Source organism: Artemia franciscana, unplaced genomic scaffold (genome assembly GCF_032884065.1).
Source record: "Artemia franciscana unplaced genomic scaffold, ASM3288406v1 PGA_scaffold_36, whole genome shotgun sequence".
Classification (NCBI taxonomy): Eukaryota; Metazoa; Arthropoda; class Branchiopoda; order Anostraca; family Artemiidae; genus Artemia; species Artemia franciscana.
Genome location: NW_027062672.1, coordinates 941,461 through 964,196, shown reverse-complemented (window position 1 = coordinate 964,196; position 22,736 = coordinate 941,461). Strand labels below are relative to the sequence as shown.

The following is a 22,736-nucleotide window of genomic DNA, read 5'->3' as shown; positions in this document are numbered from 1 at the left end:
CTCCCTTCAAGAGCGTCGTCTCAGTTTGATCCTGGAATTTGGCCATATCTTCTCAGAAGTGATAAATACAGATCGATAGTACCACCAGTTTTAGCGAAACATCGAAGTACTAGGTCGAAGAACATTGACATATTAGCAGCACCTCCTTCACGCACAAGTCGTTTTTCCAACTCATTAATTCATCAACTCATTCGTTTTCGAAGTCTAAAATGGAACATCTGAGACATAAAATCCTTCTATATATGAAGTTTTATTACGATCCGATCACCTATTCGTAACATAAAAATACCCTAATTTTCACGTTTTCCAAGAATTCCGGTTTCCCCCTCCAACTCCCCCCAATGTCAAAGGATCTGGTCAGAATTTAAAATAAGAGCTTTAAAGCACAAGATCCTTCTAATTATCAAATTTTATTAAGATCTGATCACCCGTCCGCAAGTTTCAAATACCTCATTTTCCGAATTACCCCCCCCCCCCCAACTCCACCAAAGACAGCGGATCCGGTCCAGTTATGTCAGTCATGTATCTTAGACTTGTTTATATTCTTCCCATCCAGTTTCATTCTGATCGATCTCTCCGCTTTTAGTATTTTCTAAGATTCCCCCCCCGCAACTCCCCCCCCCCAATGACGCTGGATCCAGGTGAGATTTAAAATAAGAGATCTGAGTTACATTGTCCTTGGTCCTTCTAAATTTGGAGTTTCATGAGGATCCGATCACTCTTTCGTAAGTTAAAAATACGTCATTTTTTCTAATTTTTCAGAATTAACCCTTCCCCCCCCCAACTACTCCAAAGAGAGCGGATCCATTCCAGTTATGTCAATTATGTATCTAGGACTTCTGCTTATTTTTCCCACCAATTTTCATCCCGATTCCTCCACTCTAAGTGTTTTCTACGATTTTAGGTTTCCCCCTCCCAACTCCCCCCCGCCAATGTCACCAGATCCGGTCGGGATTTAAAACAAGAGCTTTGAGACACAATATCCTTCCAAACATCAAATTTCATTAACATTTGATCAACCGTAAGTAAGTTAAAAATATATCATTTTTCTATTTTTTTGAATTAATCGACCCCCACTCCCCCCCCCAGATGGTCAAATCGGGAAAACGACTATTTCTAATTTAATCTGGTCCGGTCCCTGATACGTTTACCAAATTTCATCGTCCTAGCTTACCTGGAAGTGCCTAAAGTAGCAAAACCGGGCCCGATAGACAGACAGACCGACAGAATTTGCGATTGATCTATGAACTACCAAGTGCCATAAAAAAAAACCAATCCAGGGGTTATAATTCAGAAGGTTTGTGCTTTTCAAAGGCAGATCTAGGGGAAAATCTTGGGGGGGGGCGAATGTGGCAAGGGCGTCAAAAACTGACCTAATTGACAAATGCCTTTTAAATCCTCACTGAAATAATAAACGGTGTCATCTTTGCGATGAGGACAAGAAGAAATTTAGGTTACAGAAAAAAATCAATTTCTTATTTTTCTAACATGACTCGAAGAAATACATCTCTTTGCTACTATTGTTTTCCAACCATCTGAATTTCAATCATTTGAAGACAAAATCATATCGAACATTTCACTATTCTTTTCTTATTGTGTAATATTTCTTCTTATATTCGTGTTTAAAAATTTATAAATCCGTAGGTTTTACTCTGACTTTTATTCTCTCTAAAAAAAACTTGACCAATGGAAAGTTTCCCCACAAAAAATTCCTCCTGCGTAAAACACCCCCGTAAAATTCAATCCTCGCCTAATATTTCTCCTAGAAAATTCCTGTGGACAATTCCACCTGGAAAATTCTGCTTAGCCCACTTTTATTAGAAAAAAAGATTCATTTTTATCTGATTTCTGATCATTTTTTAAATCATACCGGAGCCCTCCTACGTGGAAATTTTTTCCCAGAAATCCCCCCAACGAACCGTTGCTCTCGTAGAAAATGCCTCTATTACGAATTTTTCCAGCTGAATATCCCACTTTTCTCCAGAAAATTCCAAGTCCACTGAAAATTTCTCCCAGAACATCGCCACAAGAGAAAGTAAGATAAAAAAAAATTCGTATAGGGATTCTGGAAAATTCCTCCCGTGTAAAATTTCCCCTGGTAATTTCATCCCCCGAGACCCCCTCCCCCCAGAATACTATCGACATGGAAAATCTCCCCATGTATACTTCCCAATAACAAATACTATATCAAACAGTTCGTGGCAATGAACCGCATTTAGAATCGCATTTTAATGCTGATTTTAGATATACAAGTCCATCAAGTTTAGTCTTACCCATCAAAAATTACGAGCCTGAGAAAATTTGCCTTATTTTAGAAAATAGGGGGAAACACACCTTAAAAGTCATAGAATCTTAACGAAAATCACACCATCAGATTCAGCGTATCAGAGAACCTTACTGTAGAACTTTCAAGCTCCTATCTACAAAAATGTGGAATTTTGCATTTTTTGCCAGAAGACAGATCACGGATGCGTGAATATTTGTTCGTTTGTTTTTTTGTTTTTTTCTAGGGGTGACCTAGGCCCCCTTCCACGCACATTTTTTCACCAAAGTCACTGGATCAAAATTTTGAGATAGCCATTCTGTTCAGCTTAGTCGAAAACTTAATAACTATGCCTTTGCGGACGACTTCATCCCCCACAGTCCCCGGGGGAGGGGCTGCAAGTTACAAACTTTGATCATTGTTTACATACAGTAATGGTTATTAAGTGTACAGACATTTTCAAGGGGACTTTTTTGCGTTGGGGTGGGGGTGGGTCGGGGGAGTTGGTTACATGGGAGGATCTTTCCATGGAGGAATTTATAACGATGGAAGCGAATTTCCATGAAGGGGGCGCAGGATTTTCTAGCATTATTTAAGAAAAAAAAAACAATGAAAAAATAAATATTTTTTTCAACTCGAAGTAACGAGCAGCATTACAACTTGAAACGAACTGAAAATATTACGTATATAAAGGGGGTTCGTCTCCTCCACAGTACCTTGCTCTTTACGCTAAATTATTTTTAGTAATTCCAACTATTTATTCTACGGCCTTCGTGATTCAGGGTCATTCTTAAAGAATTGGGACAAAATTGACGCTCTAGTGTAAAGAGCGAGGTATTGATGAGGGGGCGAACCCCCTCAGATACGTAATAAAAATACACAAATATAGAAGTTCATTACGTAAGTTAATTCGTAAGTTACGTATATTTATTACTAACAAAAGCGTTCGTAAAAAAATAAAAATTCTAGTTGCATTTTTAAGTAACCAACAATTGGAGGGGAAAAAGATCTCCTCCTCCACCCCTTTGTTTTATCAAAATCTTCAGATCATAACTATGAGAAAGCTATTTAGCAAAAAAAATAAAGCGCAAATTTCGTTTTAAGTATTCATGTGCGGTGAGCCAAAATCAAAACATGTATTAATTCAAAAACGTCTAGAAATTAAATGCAAAAAAACAAGTTTTTTTTTAACTGCAAGTAAGGTGCGACGTTAAAACTTAAAACAAACAGAAATTGTTCCGTATATGAAAGGGATTGTACCCTCCTCAATGCCTCGCTCTTTACGCTAAAGTTTTTTAATGTTTGAAAAAGTAGAGTTGTGACAAAGAGTCAAACGTATCTTCTCAATTAAAAAATGAGAAGATAATAAACTTGTAAAAAAGGGGGAGAGGACAAAAATAAGCTAATGAACACAAAAAAAGAGAACGAAATATAAATCTGTATATCAAAATTAAAAGGGACACTAAAACAGAGTGGGGGGGGGGGCAAAATTAGTAAATAAGTGCAGAAACCTGGGCAGCCCCATCATCCAATAAAAAAGGAGATACTAGTGGGATATTTTATTCCTTTTTTTTCTGTAATGAAGTAGACAAAAGTTTTTTTTCATATCTGGAGGTAACGCAACGAATGGGGGTGGGGGAAGCAGGGATGTGATCAGAAAAGCTCGAGGCGGCCGTAATCTGGATGTGGAGTGACGTTTGGGGAAAATAATTGCAGTCCGAGGGTTTTTTTACTGAATTTTTTCAAAATAGAGGCACAACAAAACCCTCCTGCGCTCAAGGGTATCCAAACTAGCTTTTCTTAGGAGCAAAGAGTATGGCATCGTGCCTTCTTTGAAAAATTTTCGCAAGGATCTTTTTTGGAATGATTCAATTTTTCTGATTCTTCGCGAGAGATACCAGGGTGCCAAACTGGACAAGCATATTCGAGATGCATGCGGACGAAAGACATGTAAATCCTTAAGGAATGGAAAGGAGGATGCTAAATTTATTTAGGAGCTTGAGGAGGGTGATACACGTATTAGCTCTATGGATGATATCTTTAACATGGAGATCCCACTTAAAATTTGAAGAAACTGTGACACCAAGGAATTTAAAAGAGGACACAAAAAATGCAGGAGGGATAGGATTAAGAAAACTTGGGAAGGATTTGACGAAAAAATCGGCATTTTCATGGGCAAGGAGGGGTTTACTGTCTTATCTGAATCCGAGGCCTAATCCCCAATTTCATTGAGGATACTCATGGGGCTGCTTATTAAATTTCTGAAGTAATTTTCAACAACCGTGAGGTCATCAACAAATTTCCATCGGTCAGGAAATTCCTTTGCGAGGCTTGAATCATAACTGAGAAAGGGAAGGGACCTAGGAGAGTACCTCGGGGGTATGCCATTGCCGGATAGGGAGAGGATTTGAATAACTCTCGTATTTGACAACCTGCGATCTATTTGTTAAGAAGGAGGCAACCAATTTCACCAGTAAGGGATCAATATTCAATTCGCTGACGAGTTACTCAACTAAAACATTGTGGTTAACAAGGTCAAATGCTTTCTGATTGTCAATGGAAATTAAATTTAGCCTGGAATTAGGGTTTTCGAGGATTTTCCTGATGTTGTCAATAAGAGAAATGAGGTAGTGGGAAGTAGAAGTGGATTCATATTGGTATGGTTCATTTTAAGAAGCTACAGGAAATTATCTATACTTTAATATCCCTACAATATGACCAATCCATTTCAACCACCCTATAGGCCAATGTTACTTGCTATCCTTTAATGGTGTCACAATTTGACCTATCTATCCCATTGATTATATAGGTCAATTTTACTTGCTACCCTTTAATAGTGCCACAATGTGACCCATATATCTCAACGATCATATAGGCCATTATTACGTGCTATCCTTCAATGGTACCACTATGTGACTCATCTATCCCACCAATCATATAGGCCAATTTTACTTGCTATCCTTTAATGGTACCACAATTTGACCTATCTATCCCATTGATTATATAGGTCAATTTTACATGTTATCCTTTAATAGTGCCACAATGTGACCCATCTATCCCAACGATCATATAGGCCATTAGTACATGCTATCCTTCAATGGTACCACTATGTGACCCATCTATCCCACCAATCATATAGGCCAATTTTACTTGCTATTCTTTTATGGTACCACAATGTGACCCATCTATCCAACCAATCATATAGGCAAATGTTACTTGCTATCCTTTAATGGTGCCACAATGTGACCCATCTATCCCACCAATCATATAGGCCAATTTAACCGGTGTGTGGCTGGTTGGCTACACCGGATGGTGTAGCCAAGAGACCAGTACATCGAGATTTGTTGAGAAGCTAAATTATCAAAAGAGGCTGTTAAAATGTACCATACTTCAGTTTCAAATATACTATGCTCTCAAATAGGGAATTTTAGGGACTTTTGGGGAAGTTATGGGACTTTCTGCTTAAAAAGGGACTTGTAAGGGACTTCAGCCAAAAAAGGGACTTTGGGATTTTAGGGACTAATTCTGAACCCTGGAATTATGAAGTAGCCTTAAAAAGGTATCAAATGATAAATTCGCTTTCATTCTAGCTATATTGTGTAAACTGCAAATTTACCCATTGCCCTGCTGATAATTCATTTGAGAAGAGCTTCGCATATGCAAAGCAGTTCTGGAATTTTGCTTTGCAAAAGGTTTTGTCTGTTACGCGACTTTTAAACCTTTTTGCAAAAGGTTTTGTCACGCGACCTTTAGGCGTGACTGTGCTGATGTATTCGTTTGAATTCCCTGATAAAAAAGGAAAATATCCCCTGTGATTTTTTTTTTTTTGCACAGGATGACCAGGCTCCAACCCAGGGAGGTTTACGAAAAAATTCAAAAAACACATTAAAAAGGAAATTATATTCTTTTTTGTTACGTTTTTACGAGTCGGACCAACATTTTGGGTGGGGGGAGACAACCAGATAATAAATGATTTTTGGAAAGTTTACAACCGGGGTAGTATTTTAATTATTTATTCCACAGAAACACTGAAAGGGCCAAAAATGTATAGTTAGGAGGGTTTTTCCACAGCACTGCAATAGTAAATTCTTCGCTGAAATTTCTACCAACAGCTAATACTGAGTAGGCATTAAGTAAATAGAAGATAAAAAGATACAAGTAATAACAGCAAAAATATAATAATAACAAAAACAAACTCAAAAGTAAAAATTTACAGAAGGGAGAAAAAACCAATATCATTGAAAAAGCAAGGGAGGCACAAAAGAACAGGAATGATCTAAACTTGGAATTAAATTAAATAAAAAAAGTCTTTTTTAACTGCAAGTAAGGAGCGACATTAGAACTTAAAACGAACAGAAATCATTCCGTATATGAAAGGGGTTGTCCCATCCTCAACGCCCCGCTCTTTGCGCTAAAGTCTGACTCTTTCTCACAGCTCTACTTTTTGGAACAATAAAAAACTTTAGCGTAAAGAGCGAGGCGTTGAGAAGGGGACATTACTGGTCATTTAAAATGTCTGAACTCAAAAATAAAAGACGAGAAAAACCAAGTTTCTGACCTAACGGCCTTCAGATCTAAACTTGTATTGCTTTTGGAACAAGTACTGGCCAACCACCCTTTTCAAGAGTCAAAAGTTGTCGGAGAAAAACCAGCCCGCCTCTCATGCCCTTTTTAGCTGTCCTATCCTCAAAAACATTCGATCAAAATTTACGATAGCTATTCTGTTCAAAATATTCGAAAGCTGCCATAAATATACCTCTGGGGTTGAATTGACCCCCCACAGGCCTTGGAGTAAGGACTGCAAGTTATAAAAGCTGCCCATTTTACAAATAAGTTGAGTTATTGGGAAAGGGGTGCATGTTTGGTCTTGACTCTCCGAAAACGCTAAGAGTATTAATGTGGAACTTTCAGGGAATGTGGTGGGTAATGTTAAACTAAATCGCCACACTACGTGCATTGTCAGAAAGGCATATAAGACCTATCTCCACAACAGCTGAAACTTTCAGGCAATGTTTAGGGGTATTTTGAACCAAACCAAAAGCTTTTATATTGTTGTGGTCTATACCATTCAACATTTTCCCATGCCCATAGTTTGCCTTCCTAGGATTCTCTTAGTAATTCTGCTGACGACACAACCCTTATTATTTCTAAGAGATGCTACCTTTCTTGTCCTATATGTTTCTAAATCTAGTTTTTTCTCGTATATCTTAGGTTTGTTCTCAACTATTAGCAATTCATCTATCAAGCGGCTCTATTAGCAGAACAAAGAATGGTCATGTCCGTTTCCTAAGCTAAGAAATATTTTACTGATGATAACACCCTCGTAACTTCTGGGAGAACAGGTTCAAAGGACAAGGTTCGTATAAAGTTAGTGGACCTGTTCGAAAGAGTCTTACTTTGGTTTGTTGCTAACTCTCCTGCCCTATATGTTTCTAAAATCTAGTTTCTTGCGTTTTTTTTTCACGTATATTTTAGGTTTTTATATTTTGTATATATTGGAGGAGGAGCGTGCGTAGCTGTGTTGGCCTCAGGCGGCTTGGTGCTGCAGTGAGTTATTAGTTATTATTAGTAGTAGTATATTTTAGGTTTGCCCTCAACTATCAGAAATTATTCTATCCAGCGGCTCTATTAGGAGAACAAAGGATGGTCAAGTCTCTTTCCTAGGTATCCTCGTACATGAAAATTTAAGAATAAAAAAATGTCAAGGACAGCAAAAATTAGATATGGCAATTTGAATTGGTTGAATAGAAAACCTAACACAACAATACACATCTTAAAAAGATGGAAAAAAAAATTAGGAATGCGATTTTAATAGAAAAGACTTTCATGTGCTGTTATGCAGTTTTTAGTAGACGATAGGGCTAAATTAAAGAAACAAATAAACACAGATAAAAAATCGTCGAAAAAAAGCCAGAAAGACCACGAAACAGTTTAAGACGATGTAGTTATCCTTTGAAGAATGAACAGATTGTTAATCTTTGAAATTTGACGGAAAAGCGTTAACAAATTTAACGTACTAGATTTGCTTGTTTATTTTCACAGTTCGACTTGGCAACAAAGACAAAAATGTGGTCCTGCCCCAAAAACTTCAAAGTTTGGAAAAAATTAAAAGAAAAATCCTAGAAAAACACGGTTTTAAGACATGAATAGACCTAAAATGAAACCGTGGAGCAGAAAAATGTTTTTATCTTGATGTCCTTGGTACTCTAGATACACTGAGATCCAGAGTATTAGAAACCATTGCCGATGCCAAGATATATGGCTCTCATAATTGCGTCGGAGATGCTCGAGCGTAACGTGTCAGCGACTTAGATTCGTCAACTTGTTACATTTGTCAAGGTAAACTTCCGGATTGAAATCACAATCTGTGAAGAAAGTTATACTCTGGTATTTAATGTATAATTCGTATGTCAATTCTTGTGTTTTGTTTTCATTTTTGCGTTTCTTATGCTTATTGACGATGCCAAGGAGTCAATTGAACTTATTCCTGAACAAGATATCCATACCTCAGATAGAGATGGCTCGAATTATACTAACCAAATGGCAAACATCTTGATTAATACAGACAAGAGGCAAAACTGGACCATTTAGGAGAATTTTACCCACCTACCACCATCCATTGCTTTTGATTCCCGGTACTAATGCAAATGAGCACTGAATGTCACTGTATCTGGCTACTGGAAGGAAAGGTTTTTTCTACTTTTTTGACTGCAGTCTGGGATACGGATTTTTTTATGAAAGAGTCCAGCAATTCAGGTGAGGGGGGTATTATAAGACAAAAAAATATGATATAAGCAATGTACAATCTACATAACTACTCGCACACTGTGAGCAATCACGGAGAGTGCCCCCCTCTACTCCACTAAGACTCCAGATCCAAGCAGGAATGGACTCCCTGAAGCGAGACAAAGCTACAGGATCAGACGGTGTCACTGCGCAGCTAATAGATACTGGCTCAGAAGGTTTCACTGGCCTATACCAGTGTTATACTTGGGCCACTTGGTCCACGAGACGTCTCACGATTGCAGTGTAACACAGCAATAGTCACAATCCACAAAAAAAGGCTTGAAGAAGGGATGTGAAAGCTATCAGCCTGAAAAGCCACAAAACTAGAATCCTAGCTAAGATCCAGGCCGGATGATCACTGCTATTGTTATTGTGGAATCAACTATCGAGCATATTTTCCGGTGGCCTCCAGGATACATCCCTTCCACACATTGCCTTCCACATGACATTGCCTCCCTGATATCCGCCAAGTATGGGATGAAAATCGGAGGGGCACCAACTGAGAAACTGGTGTATGCCAAAGATATTAATTAGATAGCTATAACCACTCATGATCTATATAGACAGGCAGAGTACACCTCTCAAGGGATAAAGCTGTTTAGTGTGCCAATTGCCCTCTGTTTTGTTTAACTACTATATACTACACTATATTCCATTATATAGCTAAAAAACTGGATTCTAGAAAGAGCACTCTTGAGTTTTAATGATGTTCTTATTGTTCTTGGAATCAACGTACCTGATATGGTTTACATAGATAACATTGTCACCCTTGCTGCCGATCCAGCAACTGCCCATACTATTGCTAAATGAAATAGTACATTTATCTCGTCTACTGAGCATGAATATCAATGCAGCTATTGAGCATGGGCATCAATACTGTAACATTAATTTAAAGAATAGAGTCAACAAATCCCAAGCCATCTTCTCACAGTTCAGCCACAATGTGGAGCTGGTGAGAGATTGGCATGAAGGTTAAGGATATCAAGACTTGGCCCTTGAAAGTTTCAGCTCCATAGTATAGAAGTTTTTGACACCTGTTGGAGTGAATTTTTTGACATCTGTTGGAGTGAAGTTTTTGACACCTGTTGGAGTATAGAAGTTTTTGACACCTGTTGTCTATAAAAAATCCTGAAGGTATGATAGTCCAACAGAATTCCAAATGTTGATACATGCAGCCACACTATAACATTGAGTCCACCACCAAAACTGTCAAACAGAGAAGACCGCAATGGCTCAGCTATGTCAAGAAGACCCAATGACCAAACCACCAAGCAAGTGCTTTTTAGAAATTTCACTATAGTAGAGAAATTAAAAAATTACATGCTCTACAGACCTTAAATTAGAGACATTAATTGGCTTATATACAATTCACCAGAGGTCCTGTCACCAGCCATGGCTAGCTAACCACTAGGCAAACTAAGAAAATTGTTTGCAAATAAACCTATACCTACAAGGCAGAAAAATATGTCTATAAATGAGAAGTCACTTTCTGAGTGAGATATTACACTGAATTCAGCCGAAACACCCGAATCAAATGATATAGGCAAGAATGTCTAAATAAAATCCCCTGCGTAGATTTTTCTGGCAAAATAATGCATCTGCAGCATTTTGCCCCAATTGTCAAAGATGAAAAATCGACATCTAGCAGTGTCAGCGAATTTTGGCATGAATTTTAATTGCACAATTGAAAAGAATATAGTCTAAAGCCAATTCCAATAACTATTCACTTCAATGTGTGTCTAGTGTGGTACAATGGGTGGGAAAAGTGCCGCAAAACTTGACAAACTTTGAAGACAATTTCCTTGGAATAATGAAGTGTAAATATGCGTTTTTAAATTTGGATGGTCATGTAGCATTAGTGATGGTAATAGCAGTATTAGAATTACTACTAGCAGTAGTAGTCGTAGAAGTAATTTGCCTTTTGGAAAGTTAAAAGTCCACCTGATCAAGCCCTGGAAGTTTCAACCTAATACTGCAAGCTGATGCTACAATATTCCTGATATGCCCCTTTGATAACCCATATACCTACAATGTTTTAATTTAAATTGAATTCCCCTCAACATTTCTGAAATTTTATTTTATACTCTTAGTCTTAGTAATAGCCACAATATAAGTAGTAGCTGGAGTAACAGTAGCAGTAGTATTAGCATTAACGCAGACATATTGCCTTTGGTCAACTGAACTTCTGCCAAAGCATTCCCAGAAAGTTCTAGCTTAATACCCTAAGACATTTCTGAAAAATGTCCTTTTGACAAACTTCATACACATGGTGTTTTCTGATTTAACTCAACTTTCCCCTCAATATTGTCCTAAATTTTCAACTTTGAACCCTTAGCAGTACTAGTATCATATTAGTAGTAGTGGTAGTAGTATGGTATTATTGGCAGTAGCACTATTAGAAGTAGTAGCATGCATATATTGCCTTTTGGTCAATTGATCTTCCCCTTTAAGCAGCCTCTGAGAGTTCCAACTTAATGCACAAATGAATTCTTAAGATCTGCTCTTTTGACAATCTAGACACATGTAGTGTTTTTTTTAGTTCAAATTTGCCATCAATATTCTCTCAAACTTTACCTTTGTAGACTTAGCCTTAATAGTACTAGTATCACAATAGTTGAAGTGGTAGTAGGAGAAGTAGTTGCAGTGTTGTATTAGTAGTAGTAGTAAGAGTAGTAGCAGCAGTAGTAGCATGTACACGTTGCCTTTTGGTCAGTCCAAAATCTCTTTCATGATGCCCTGAAAGTTTCACCTTGGCATGGTAAGCCATTCCAAAAATATTGCTGATGTGCCGTTTGACCCCCTTTTCATCTTAAAACTGCAAGCCTTACAAGTTGTAGCAATTAAAGTAGTAGTTGGAGTAGTTTAGAAGCAGCAGTAGCATTAGTAAAAGTAACAATGTTTTAAAAAGTAGCAGTAAAAATATTCTCTTTTTGGTATTAGTTTACAGCTAAAAAAAAGTTAGAAAATTAATCCCCAACATCCTCAGGCTTTCTCTTAAAGTCCTTAATTAGGTTAATTGCATGGTTATAAAAAGTTTTGAAGACTTGACATTTTTCCAAGGTTTTCTTTTTTCTGTAATGATTCCATGTTCAATATTTTCTATTAATTAGCCTACTCATTTCAGTAGCTACAAAAGGTAAAATTTGAGCCTGTTTTGCCCAGACAATTGTGGCACATGACTTCAGCTTTCATGATAGACCAACTCTCAAGAATATCATCTGTAACAGTTTACAACAGTTTCAAATATTGTGAATCCTGAAGGAAGAGGAATTGTCTTGTATGTCACACCAGCCCTGAAGGTAGGAACTCTTGAACTTGACTCTCAGCATGGGCCATGGGTAGAGCAGGTATAGATAAAGATTGAGCGAAAGAGACATCCTTTAATTATAGGATGTATTTATAGAAGCCCAGGTTCCCCCTGTCAGAAAAGTTCCCAGCTTGCAATTGCAGATACTATAAAATCAATGATAAGTTACCCATCCCATAATGTATTAAATATTGGAGACTATAACCTGTCCCAGATTTCGCGGGGTGATGGCTATACTCCCAAGGAAATAATGAGGATCAGACTGACCCATTCCTTGAGTACCTACATGATCATTTATTATATCAGGCTATTAATTCCCCAACTAGGTACCAAGGGGTTCAGAGCCCAACTCCCCTGGATCTTGTATTTGTTAAAGATGAGAAAACAATTCAAAGTGTTGACTCAGAGCTGCCTTTTGGGCAAGTGACCATATAGCCATTACTTGTTTACTAAAGCTGTACCCACAGACATACAATTTTAGAAAGCATGTGTTTACAAATTACAACAAGTTCAGGCAAGATTTCGCAAGCCAAAATTGGTCCTTTATTGAAAGTAAAAATATAGAGAAGCTTGGCTTAATATGAAAAGGGTGCTTGTGCAGACAACTACAAAATACACAACAAACACTTGGAAACAAAGATCAAGAATGCTCCCTTACATGACACAAGAAATTAGACCAGCAATCCAAAGAAAAAGGAACTCTGGGGAAAGTACAAGGACATTTTAATGCAGGTAAATTATAACAATTTTAAACTGATGTGAAATTAAAGTCTGGCACCTTACAAGCAAGTATGAGGATTCCTTAGCATGAGGATTCAAAAACTAATTCAAGGAAGTTTTGGAAATATTCCTCAATTCAAAAGTCAGGTAGACATTCAGTAACAGAACACTCAGTTAATAAGAATAGCATAACCAATCCTAGAGATATTGCTGAAGTCATGAACAAGCAGTTCCAGTCAGTTTCCACACCCCCAGATAAGGCTCCCTTGCCAGAAATGCTGGATTACAATATTGAGAGGCATATGCAAGTTGTGACCATCAAACCTGTGGACATAGAACTGAGGCTCAAAAGATTAAATCCAAATAAGTCTGTTGGCCCTGATGGAGATCATCCCTAGACCTTAAAAGAGGTGCATTTGGAGTTTGCCCCTTCCTTAGCAAAACTGTTCCAAAAGTCTCTGGATACCAAAGTAGTTCCACAAAATTGGCAAAATGTAAATATTATGTCTGTCCACACAGGTGGAAGTAGGAATAATGACACCAATTACCAACCCATTACCATTACCTCAGCTGTTGGTTCTTGAAGGAATTGTGAATACCACAACCACAAAACATTTATTTGACCACAAACTGCCCACAAACAGCCAATATGGCTTCACATCTAGGCCTTTAGTTGAGACAAATCTTATAGATGCTTATGACTATATCACTAATTGCTAGATCTCAAAACTAAAGTTGACATGTAGATTTAGCCAGAGCATTTGATAATGTCTGTCATTGCCAGCTGAAGATAAAACTAATATCTATCGGTATCCATCTCAAGGATGTAGAATTGGTGATGCAGTTCCTTTCAGGAAGAAAGCAGAGATTCAAGGTATTCAGAGACAATGGGCAAGAATTCTTCTCAGAAGTTGCAGAAATCAAAAGTGGATCCTAGCTTTATGCTGATAATTCAAAAGCTTGTTGGCTCTGGAGAGTCATCAGTTACAAGAGATTCCATACAAGAAGACTTGAATTTGATTTCACTATGGGCCTGTGAGTGGAAACTTGAATTTAACATTCAGAAGTGCAAGTCAATGCACTTTGGTTGGGAATTGTTGTTGAAGAGGAGAACTAAAATTTAACAAGCATGCTCAAACAGCAGTTGCCAAAGCATCCCAAATCCTCAGCATAATCCAGCATACTGTACAGCAGATCAAAGCTATAACCAAACTGTACAAGGGTATTGTGCAACCATTGCTAGAGTTTGGGATATGTGTCCCTGAACAAGGGTGATCAGCAAAAAATATAATATGTCTAAACATTGGCAACAAAAGTTGTTGATAGAAGCAAGAAGCTTGACTATCCCTCTTGATTGAATAAACTGAAGCTTCCAACACTTGTGTACAGGCTTTGAAGAGGGGATGTCATAATGACTAATAAGCTCTTGAATGCTGACTCCTCTTGTCAAAATCCCCTCCCGGACAAGGGGGCATAGTAAGAAGTTGTCCTGGAAGAGTGTGGATACCAGAGTTCACAACCACTACTTCTCCAATAGAGTGATTACCCATTAGAACAATCTTCCTTATACTGCTGAAACTCCTCCCTCTTTTGATACCTTTAAGATTGCTATTGACAAGACTTGGTCCATTAAGCCATGGAATAAAGAGTGGGATACAATTGAGCCAATGGCTCCCCATCATAACTAACCAACAGCCCAACAGGATTTGCTGGACAATACAATTTAAGGTAATTTAAGCTAATAAGTTGACCTCAACTGACTTTGCCAAGTCTTTCAAAAACTAGTTTGTAATCAATATTTTTTTCACTGTCCAGGAGAAGGTTGTGTAGTAGGGAAACATAGCTCCAAAATAACAACATGGTCACTGTTACCAACAGGTGTCAACATTACATTCCTAATACAAAAGCCTAGATTGCTGTGAATAACCAGACCAAGAGTGTCAACAGATCAACTTTAATATCAATCTGTTTGTACTTGCTTAGGAATTTAAACTGCAATATACTCATAAAACTAGCAAAAATGAATTGAATATTGGTGTTTTTCAACAGCTGTAGGAGCATAGTGCTTTACTAACTGCAAAACCCTTGCAAAAAAAAATAACAATAATAAGCCCCAACCTTTACTCCTTAAATTGCAGAGAATTCAAAGTCTATCTATAGCCCTACTTTTAGGGGAAAGTGAAAATAAAGTGAACATACCACTCAATGCCATTTTTTATGTTCTTTCTGAATAAAATCATCCCTTTTCTTACAAATTCAATTTTGAGCCTTTTATTCAAAAGGTTTATTCATTCATTCAGCTCACTTTATTTGTAGGTCAATTATATGAACTGTTTAATATTTACCATATATATATATATATATATAATCTATCTCTTTAAAATAAGCAAATATTGTGTATGTATGTATAATTGTGCATGATTTTGAGTGTCTAGTCCTTGGGGGTGGAGCCACCAGCTTAGTCTGACCATCTGTGAGGAGAGCAGCAGAGGTGAGTCAAATGAAGCAAAAGTATATTTGTTGTCAATATTTATTAATGCACAATTGATTCAGTAATGTTCAATATGTATGGTTTAGAACTTACTATTCCATTATAAATCTATTTTATAAAAGTAGTATAATTTATAAACTTTGATGTGTCAAGATTAAGTTGAATAAAAAAAATCAAAACAATTCAACCATTTTTTTTTCTTATTCACTTAGGCCACTTAAAAACTGCTGTATCACCTATATGTTGAAAAATATCAAAGCCAAAAGAAGAAACATGGCAGATGGGAAAATGGAGAAATTGCTTTGAATTTTTATTTTATTCAACTTAATCTCAACAAATCAAAGCTTGTGGATTATATAATATTGATAAAATGGATTAATAAGGAAAAAGTAAGTTTGAAACCAATGTTTTAGCCCATTTTTATATCTGAAAAATAGAGAAAAAAATTATCATTATCAAGGGTCCAAAATAGGCTTAAACTGAATTTGCAATAAAAGTGACTATTATATTCAGAAAGAACATAGACAATTGCATCAAGTGGTGGGGTAAAATACCTCTTTTTGGAAAAAACTACTTGGCATTCCAGAAATTTAGCAATGGGTCTTTGGATTGCCCATCTTTTACTACACTATGTACACAATACAAGTGTAGATCCAATGACCTCTCAGTAGAGCCAGCCATGTGGGAGTAATTTGTCATCATAAATTCAATGTGTGGTCTCTGTTTTGACAAGCAATTGAATTTAAAAAAGAAAACATATATAATATTTGTGATTTATAGAATGAATACCAAGAAATAAAAATTAAATTTTTAGAATCAGAGGACAATCAGCTTTTTGTTAAAATATGAGTAAAACTGAAACACTTAAAGGATATATAGGCTATATCAGAAAAGGATAATTGGCATTTCCAAAAAGAGATCCTTTCAGGTAACGTCGCTGTTACACCTAAAGGTAACTGACATTTTTGGCGAAACTGAGTTAATCTGTACTTTAGACTCCTAGGATATTGTGCTACAAGTTTGCGACCACAGGGAGACACAACGTCCACTTGTTGCCGAAATGGCCAACCCCACCCTGGGCATATCTGCAAAATGCTGTTACGTCTAAAGGTCGTAACTGAGTGTCATTGGTTATTTGTCAGTTATGCAATTACAAAATCTGGAAGTTAGGAAATAAAAAATCATAATTCAGAAGATTACAGGGCTAAACCTGACCAGACTACGTATCTGGAGGTAAGAGCCTTCCACATTTTCCAGTTTTTTGAAAGGTTGATCTAAGAAAAAATGCATTATGCCTGAAACCTCCCCCCTAAGAGGACTTACATCTAGCATAATTCAGTCAGGCAAACTTCTAATTCAATTGTAAACTTTGAAAGTAGGTTAGATACATAATTAAATTCTTAATCATAGTTAAGTTCTGTGAAATTCTCACTTCCTAGATGACTAAATTAATATTATAAATTCTGAATATTTGCAGGAACTGACAGATTAAAATAGGTCAGTTCCTGTCACATGCTTGGATGTTTGTTTCCTTGTTTTGGTGAATATAAGCCAACGCTTTAGATTATTTGATTCAGTTCTGAAAGAACTGAATGAAATAATCTAAAATGTTGGCTTTTCCAGAAGCAACTGCCACAGAACTGGATGTTGTTGATGATCAGGCATCAGTTGAAAGAAGAAACACAGAACAACATCCCAAAAGAAAGAAAGAGACCTATATTGACAGGAAAAAGAAACGTGCTGCTGGACAAGAATACACAGCATAGAAAACACAAAAAGTCGTTCAAGCAAAATAACTAAAGGAATTTAGTTGCAAATGCAAACTCAAGCGCAAAACTACTGATCAAGATGCTTGAAAAGCTATATTCAAAAGCTTCTTGCTGCTAGGCAAGGAGTTAGGCTCCATGGCGTCACAGAGACAGTTTGTTTTGAAGTGTGTGATAAAGAAGCCAGTTGGTCAGAGAATGACAAGTGACAGCAGTTCATAGAGGCAAAACTCACTCTGTTACACATTAGAATTGAATAGTACTTGCAACTCTGGGGCTTGGTGAAAAGTTTGTTGCTGGATGTGTCAAGAGCAAAACCAATACTGGAACTGCTGGCAGAGATAGAAGAAACATGTCGAGTCCAAAGAACCTAGTCTCTAAGAGACTAACAGATGATCAGTTACTTTACACCAGAGATCACATTAGTAGTTTTCCTGCAGTTGAGTTGCACTATTGTCAGGCAAATTCTATGAGACTCTATCTAAGCTCTGAACTTAACCTGTACAAAATGTATAAATTATATACTGAAACCTGCTTGAGCAGCCAACAAGTACCTGTGTGTAAAAGTATCTACAGAAAAATTTTCAAATCCTTGAACTTATCTTTCCACACTCCCAGAAAGGATCAATGCCATATATGCACCCAATACTACTTAATTACTGAAGGAGAAAAAGAGAATGAGGCTGAGTCATTTCAGCAGCACCAGTCAAGAGCAAAGCATACTTGTGAAGCTAAAAATGCAATAAAAGATGGTATTTTGCACAGTGAGGAAGGACTGGAGAGTGCTATGTTGCTGAATATGGACTTACAAAGAGTCCTTGAAACTCCCAAAGCAGAGACCAGTCCTACCTTTTACAAAAGAAAACTAGCAGTTTATAACATGACCATTTTTTAACTTGGTAACCAAAGAGGCTCACTGCAACCTTTGGGACCATACGAAAGGGCAAAGAGGCGCCAATGAAGTCGCTATGCTGATGTATACCATTCTGACAGAGAATACAAGCTACAGGAAATTCTATTTTGTTACTGATGGTTGCTGTGGGCAGTTCAAAAACCAGTTTGTAGCCTCCATGTTTTTATATGCTGTTTGGACACTGCATCATGTCCAAGAAATAAATCATATATTTCTTGAAAGTGGCCATTCTCAGCAGGAAGGGGACAGCATGCACTCATGCATCAAAAGAGCAGCCAAACACTTACCTGTGTTTTCTATAGAAAACTGGAGAACCATCTGCCTAATAACCAGAACCAACCCTGAGCCATATAAGGTGCATGTGATTGATGATTACAGTTTTTGGCTGGACTTCAAGCAAAATGCTGACATTATTTTGAGAAACAGAAAATGGGCCTTGGCTAGCCCAAATTATATATTTCCAATGAGTTGAAATAAGATTGATGCATGGGATATATTTAGCCTAATTAGCCCTGGGCTATTTATTTTGATATTAGTTGCTGAAGGTGAGGTATAGTGAAAGTGCTCTCAAAGTGTGCTATCTATAGTTTTTCTACATAGGCCTATTATGAAGTAAGAATTGTTTTTTTTTTCTCAAGATTTTTCCTTCTTAATAGCCCCAATTGTAAGCTAATACCCCTTTTTAAGGGGTATTAGCTTACAGTGGGGAAAGTCTGCAAGTGAAATGGAATTCAATAAAATGGCTCAACTACTCAATTGAGCTGCCAACCAAGATCCATTTCAGGTACAACTATGACTCTGACTTTTCAGTCATAAAAGTGAAATGTAGAATGACACACAACAAAAACTCCTTGAAGCTTGTCAGTGCATACAAGGGACCAATTCCTCTTCCTCCAGCAAAATACAAAGATCTGATGGACTTATGCCATACTCTTGTAATCCCCAGGACTTGCCACAAGTTCTATGCTGCTCTTCCTTTATTGGAATCAACCAGGGATGCCTTGGATGAGTCAGATGTCAAAGAAGAGGATCCAGAAGATCTTCAAGTGTGTATCCATTCTAATTTGAGTTCCTTGTATTCTTTTAGCTGAATAACAAAAGAAAAAACTTGAGTCCTGTTGCACTTTATATGTTTGTATTAAAACTCTTACCTGACACCAGGCTAAAATTTCTGTTACAAGTAGATGTTGTATCTGCCTTGTAGTCCAATCAGTTTAACTTAACAAAAACCTCCGTTAACCAGCGGAAAGCCCATATTTTACATACTCAGAGTTTGACTGAACATTACATTTCCCTGCTGGTTCTCCTTTTTGAACAGCTTAGCAAACAGTTTATGTTGAATATCTCAGAAGTGTAAAAATGTCAGTTATGACCATTAGGCGTAACAGTGACGGTAAGTCAATAAACTAATAATTTCAAGTGTTTCATCCCAAATAATTTTAATAGGCCTAATAACCATATTGTTGCATAGCTTAGATTATTAGTTATTCATTGGTATACAACATTCTTCTTAATTCTTATTGAATAGCTTATTGAAAATAGGCCTATGAGGTTTTGAGTTTTACATTATTTTGCTCAATAGGATGCTTGTTTTTTACTATATGTTCACTTTATTTGTAGCCTAGGTCAATTATACAAACTGCTCAATATTTACTGAGAAGCATAAGCCTACTAGGCTATTTTTGTTTTATTGTATCTTTCCTTCAGATATGGTCAACCATAGCATATTTAACCCTGACAATTTTATTTGCCTAACCAGACTCAACAAGATAGCCCATATGCCTTGCGTATGATCTAATATAGCCTTAGCTAGCTAAAAAAAAGGGGTATTAGCTTATAATTGGGGCTATTGAGAAGGAAAAATCTTAGGAAAAAAACAATTCTTACTTCATAATAGGCCTATGTAGAAAAACTACAGTTAGCACACTTTGAGAGCACTTTTGCTATACCTCACCTTCAGCAACTAATATCGAAATAAATAGCCCAGGGCTAATTAGGCTAAATATATCCCATGCATCAATCTTATTTCAACTCACTGGAAATATATAATTTGGGCTAGCCAAGGCCTATATTTCTATATTAGGGGAGGCTAGCAAATTATGGTTGAATCACCTTCAAAATGTGTTAACAACATTTATTCTTCCTTATAAAAAGTAAGAACTGTTTTCTTAACATTTCTCCTTCTCAAAAGCCCCAATTGTAAATTAATACCAAAAATAGCCCCATAATCTCAAGTACAATTTTTTTGGAGCAGGAAATCAATTCAAAGGGCAATATTTTTTAATTAGCCTATATAAGAATTACTGTATTTAGGCTACCTGCCAAACACTAAAGAGAATCAGTTCACCACCAGCTTTCTAATAGGCTGTTTGCAAATGAACCTACCTCAACAACAGTCATATCTTCACAAACAAGTTGCATATCCATCATAGTACAATTTTTATGCTATGTTATATCAGAAATCAGAAGAAAATTAATTTACACCAAAACTAACACTAGTCTACTTTCTTTTACTATAAGTTATCAGAAACAAGCATCAAGCCACAGTGATGAATACGATGTAAAACTTCCTTGTTAATTTTTTTGAAAATAGATGACACTTTCAAACGTTTAGATTAGGGGTTAAAAAGTTTTGTTTTAAGAAATTTCTGAACTTTGTTTTCAATGCTACAAGCAAGTTCGTGGCCCATAAAGTTATTAAAGATTGAAACTGGTAATATGTGTAATCATAGATTATTCCATCAAATTTATGTGGATTAGAAACTTTCTAATAAGCTCTAATAGTGTTCTAACTTTTGTCATGAAACTAAAATTTATTTTGAGTGGAAATATAACAGATATTTCTTGAATTTTTCCCATACAAATTGTCTATTAATAATTTTAAGTTCCCTTTTGAATAGCTGTATATCGCACAACAAGCCATGCGAAAGTGTGGGTCTGTACAACTTTTTAGTGCTAGGATGAAAGAAAGGTTGAGATCACTTCGAGACGTCTTACGGATGAAAGATGACATATTGCCACAGACTGTATTCTTAGCCATCCATCTGCAGTTAAGCACAACACAGGTCATCCCCGAATGGGCTCGGAAAAAGTCTTAAGGAAGGATTTGAAGAGCAATATAGCTTCATGGGATGGGCTAAAGAGTTAAGTTATGAATAGAATGGAGTTGAAGAGAAGGTCCGCTGCTGTACTGGCCTAAAGCGGCTTAGTGCTGTAGTCAGTTGTTTGCAGTAGTAGCAGTAAAAATTTAATTAAGAATTTCAGCGAGTCTTCGTTCCATCACGTTATTTCTTAGCCATCTTTTCAATCATCTCAATGTAGAGAAGCTCCGTTCAATAACTGCTGAAATTACGAGTAGGGTCATCAGGATTTGAAAGAGCATTGAAATACTTAGGAAAATGTCAAAATTGCTGTTCTGTTTTTGTAAGAATTTCCCGTAGTGTTTCACAAAACTTTTCCTGTGGCATTCATTTCCTTAAATCCATGCCACTAAGTGTTCCCACGTCTTCAATCCGGGCAGACTCACAAACGATTAGTAGGGAAAATGATTTCAGACCAGTTTTCCACTGACTAGTCGTGAATCATGTCTGTAAATTGTTATCTGCTCATTCCCATGTAAATTACCAGCCGGAAAACACTGAGCTTAAAATTGTCTAGTATTTCTGTAAGAAAAACAACATATTCTAAGTCTGAAAAGATCGTGTCTAAGAGGGGAATAAAATTTGACTCGATCTAATACTCATCATGAGCACTGAACGGCATATTTAATCTTCTGATTCGACTCATTTACTCCGATTTACTTATTTAATCCGATTCGTTTATTTTTCTACTCTTAGAATCATAACCTCCAAACATAATTAAGTTGCTACTTTAGGTGTCTCGACAAATATCTTTTAGAACTCACTTTCATTTCTACCAACGCTTGGCTTCCAGCTAGATAAAAAGGTCCTTAACATCGCTTGCTGCTATGAGAGCGGGGATGTGACGTCAGTCCATGAGGATTTTGCTTTCACTTCACTCTTGTGCATTTTGTCTAGCCACTGATAACATCAAGAGTTTCCCTGATTTAGGAAGCTCTGCCAAAAACTACATTAATAACTTTTGGTTTCAATCCTGCGTGTTCCACACAAGCCAGTTAGCTGCACTTTCATTGTTCTGGTTAATAGATAAGTGAAGTTTGCAGAAGCCGCAAAAAAAAAACAGTCTATTTTTCTTATTACCAGGATAAAGTCTCTAACACCCTGGACAGAAGAAAATTTTGGAATGAAGGGGTTTACAGGGTCGTTGAAATAGCTAATCAGGACATTCTTTTCTACCGTTGGAGCATATTTTACAGCCCCTCAGTGTTCTCAAACTATCATAGCACATCCATCAATGCCTATTCCCACATAACTTAGCAAGCTTAACCAAAGAGATGGAAGAAACCCAATACAATATTCCAATTGTTTTCCCACTTAATGATCAGTTTGAATTTTCTACTCATCTCTAAC

General features: G+C 36.9%; 1 protein-coding gene across 1 annotated transcript in view; it reads right to left on the bottom strand.

Moving 5' to 3' along the window:
- The window catches only part of LOC136041746 (beta-TrCP-like), a 90,466-nt gene extending 69,658 nt beyond the window's left edge, over positions 1-20,808 (bottom strand). Inside the window, exon 1 of the mRNA XM_065726500.1 lies at positions 20,632-20,808. Coding sequence (XP_065582572.1) covers positions 20,632-20,676 — 45 coding nt within the window. The 5' untranslated portion in view covers positions 20,677-20,808. The remainder of the gene's footprint in view (positions 1-20,631) is intronic.
- Between the last annotated feature and the right edge of the window lie 1,928 nt (positions 20,809-22,736).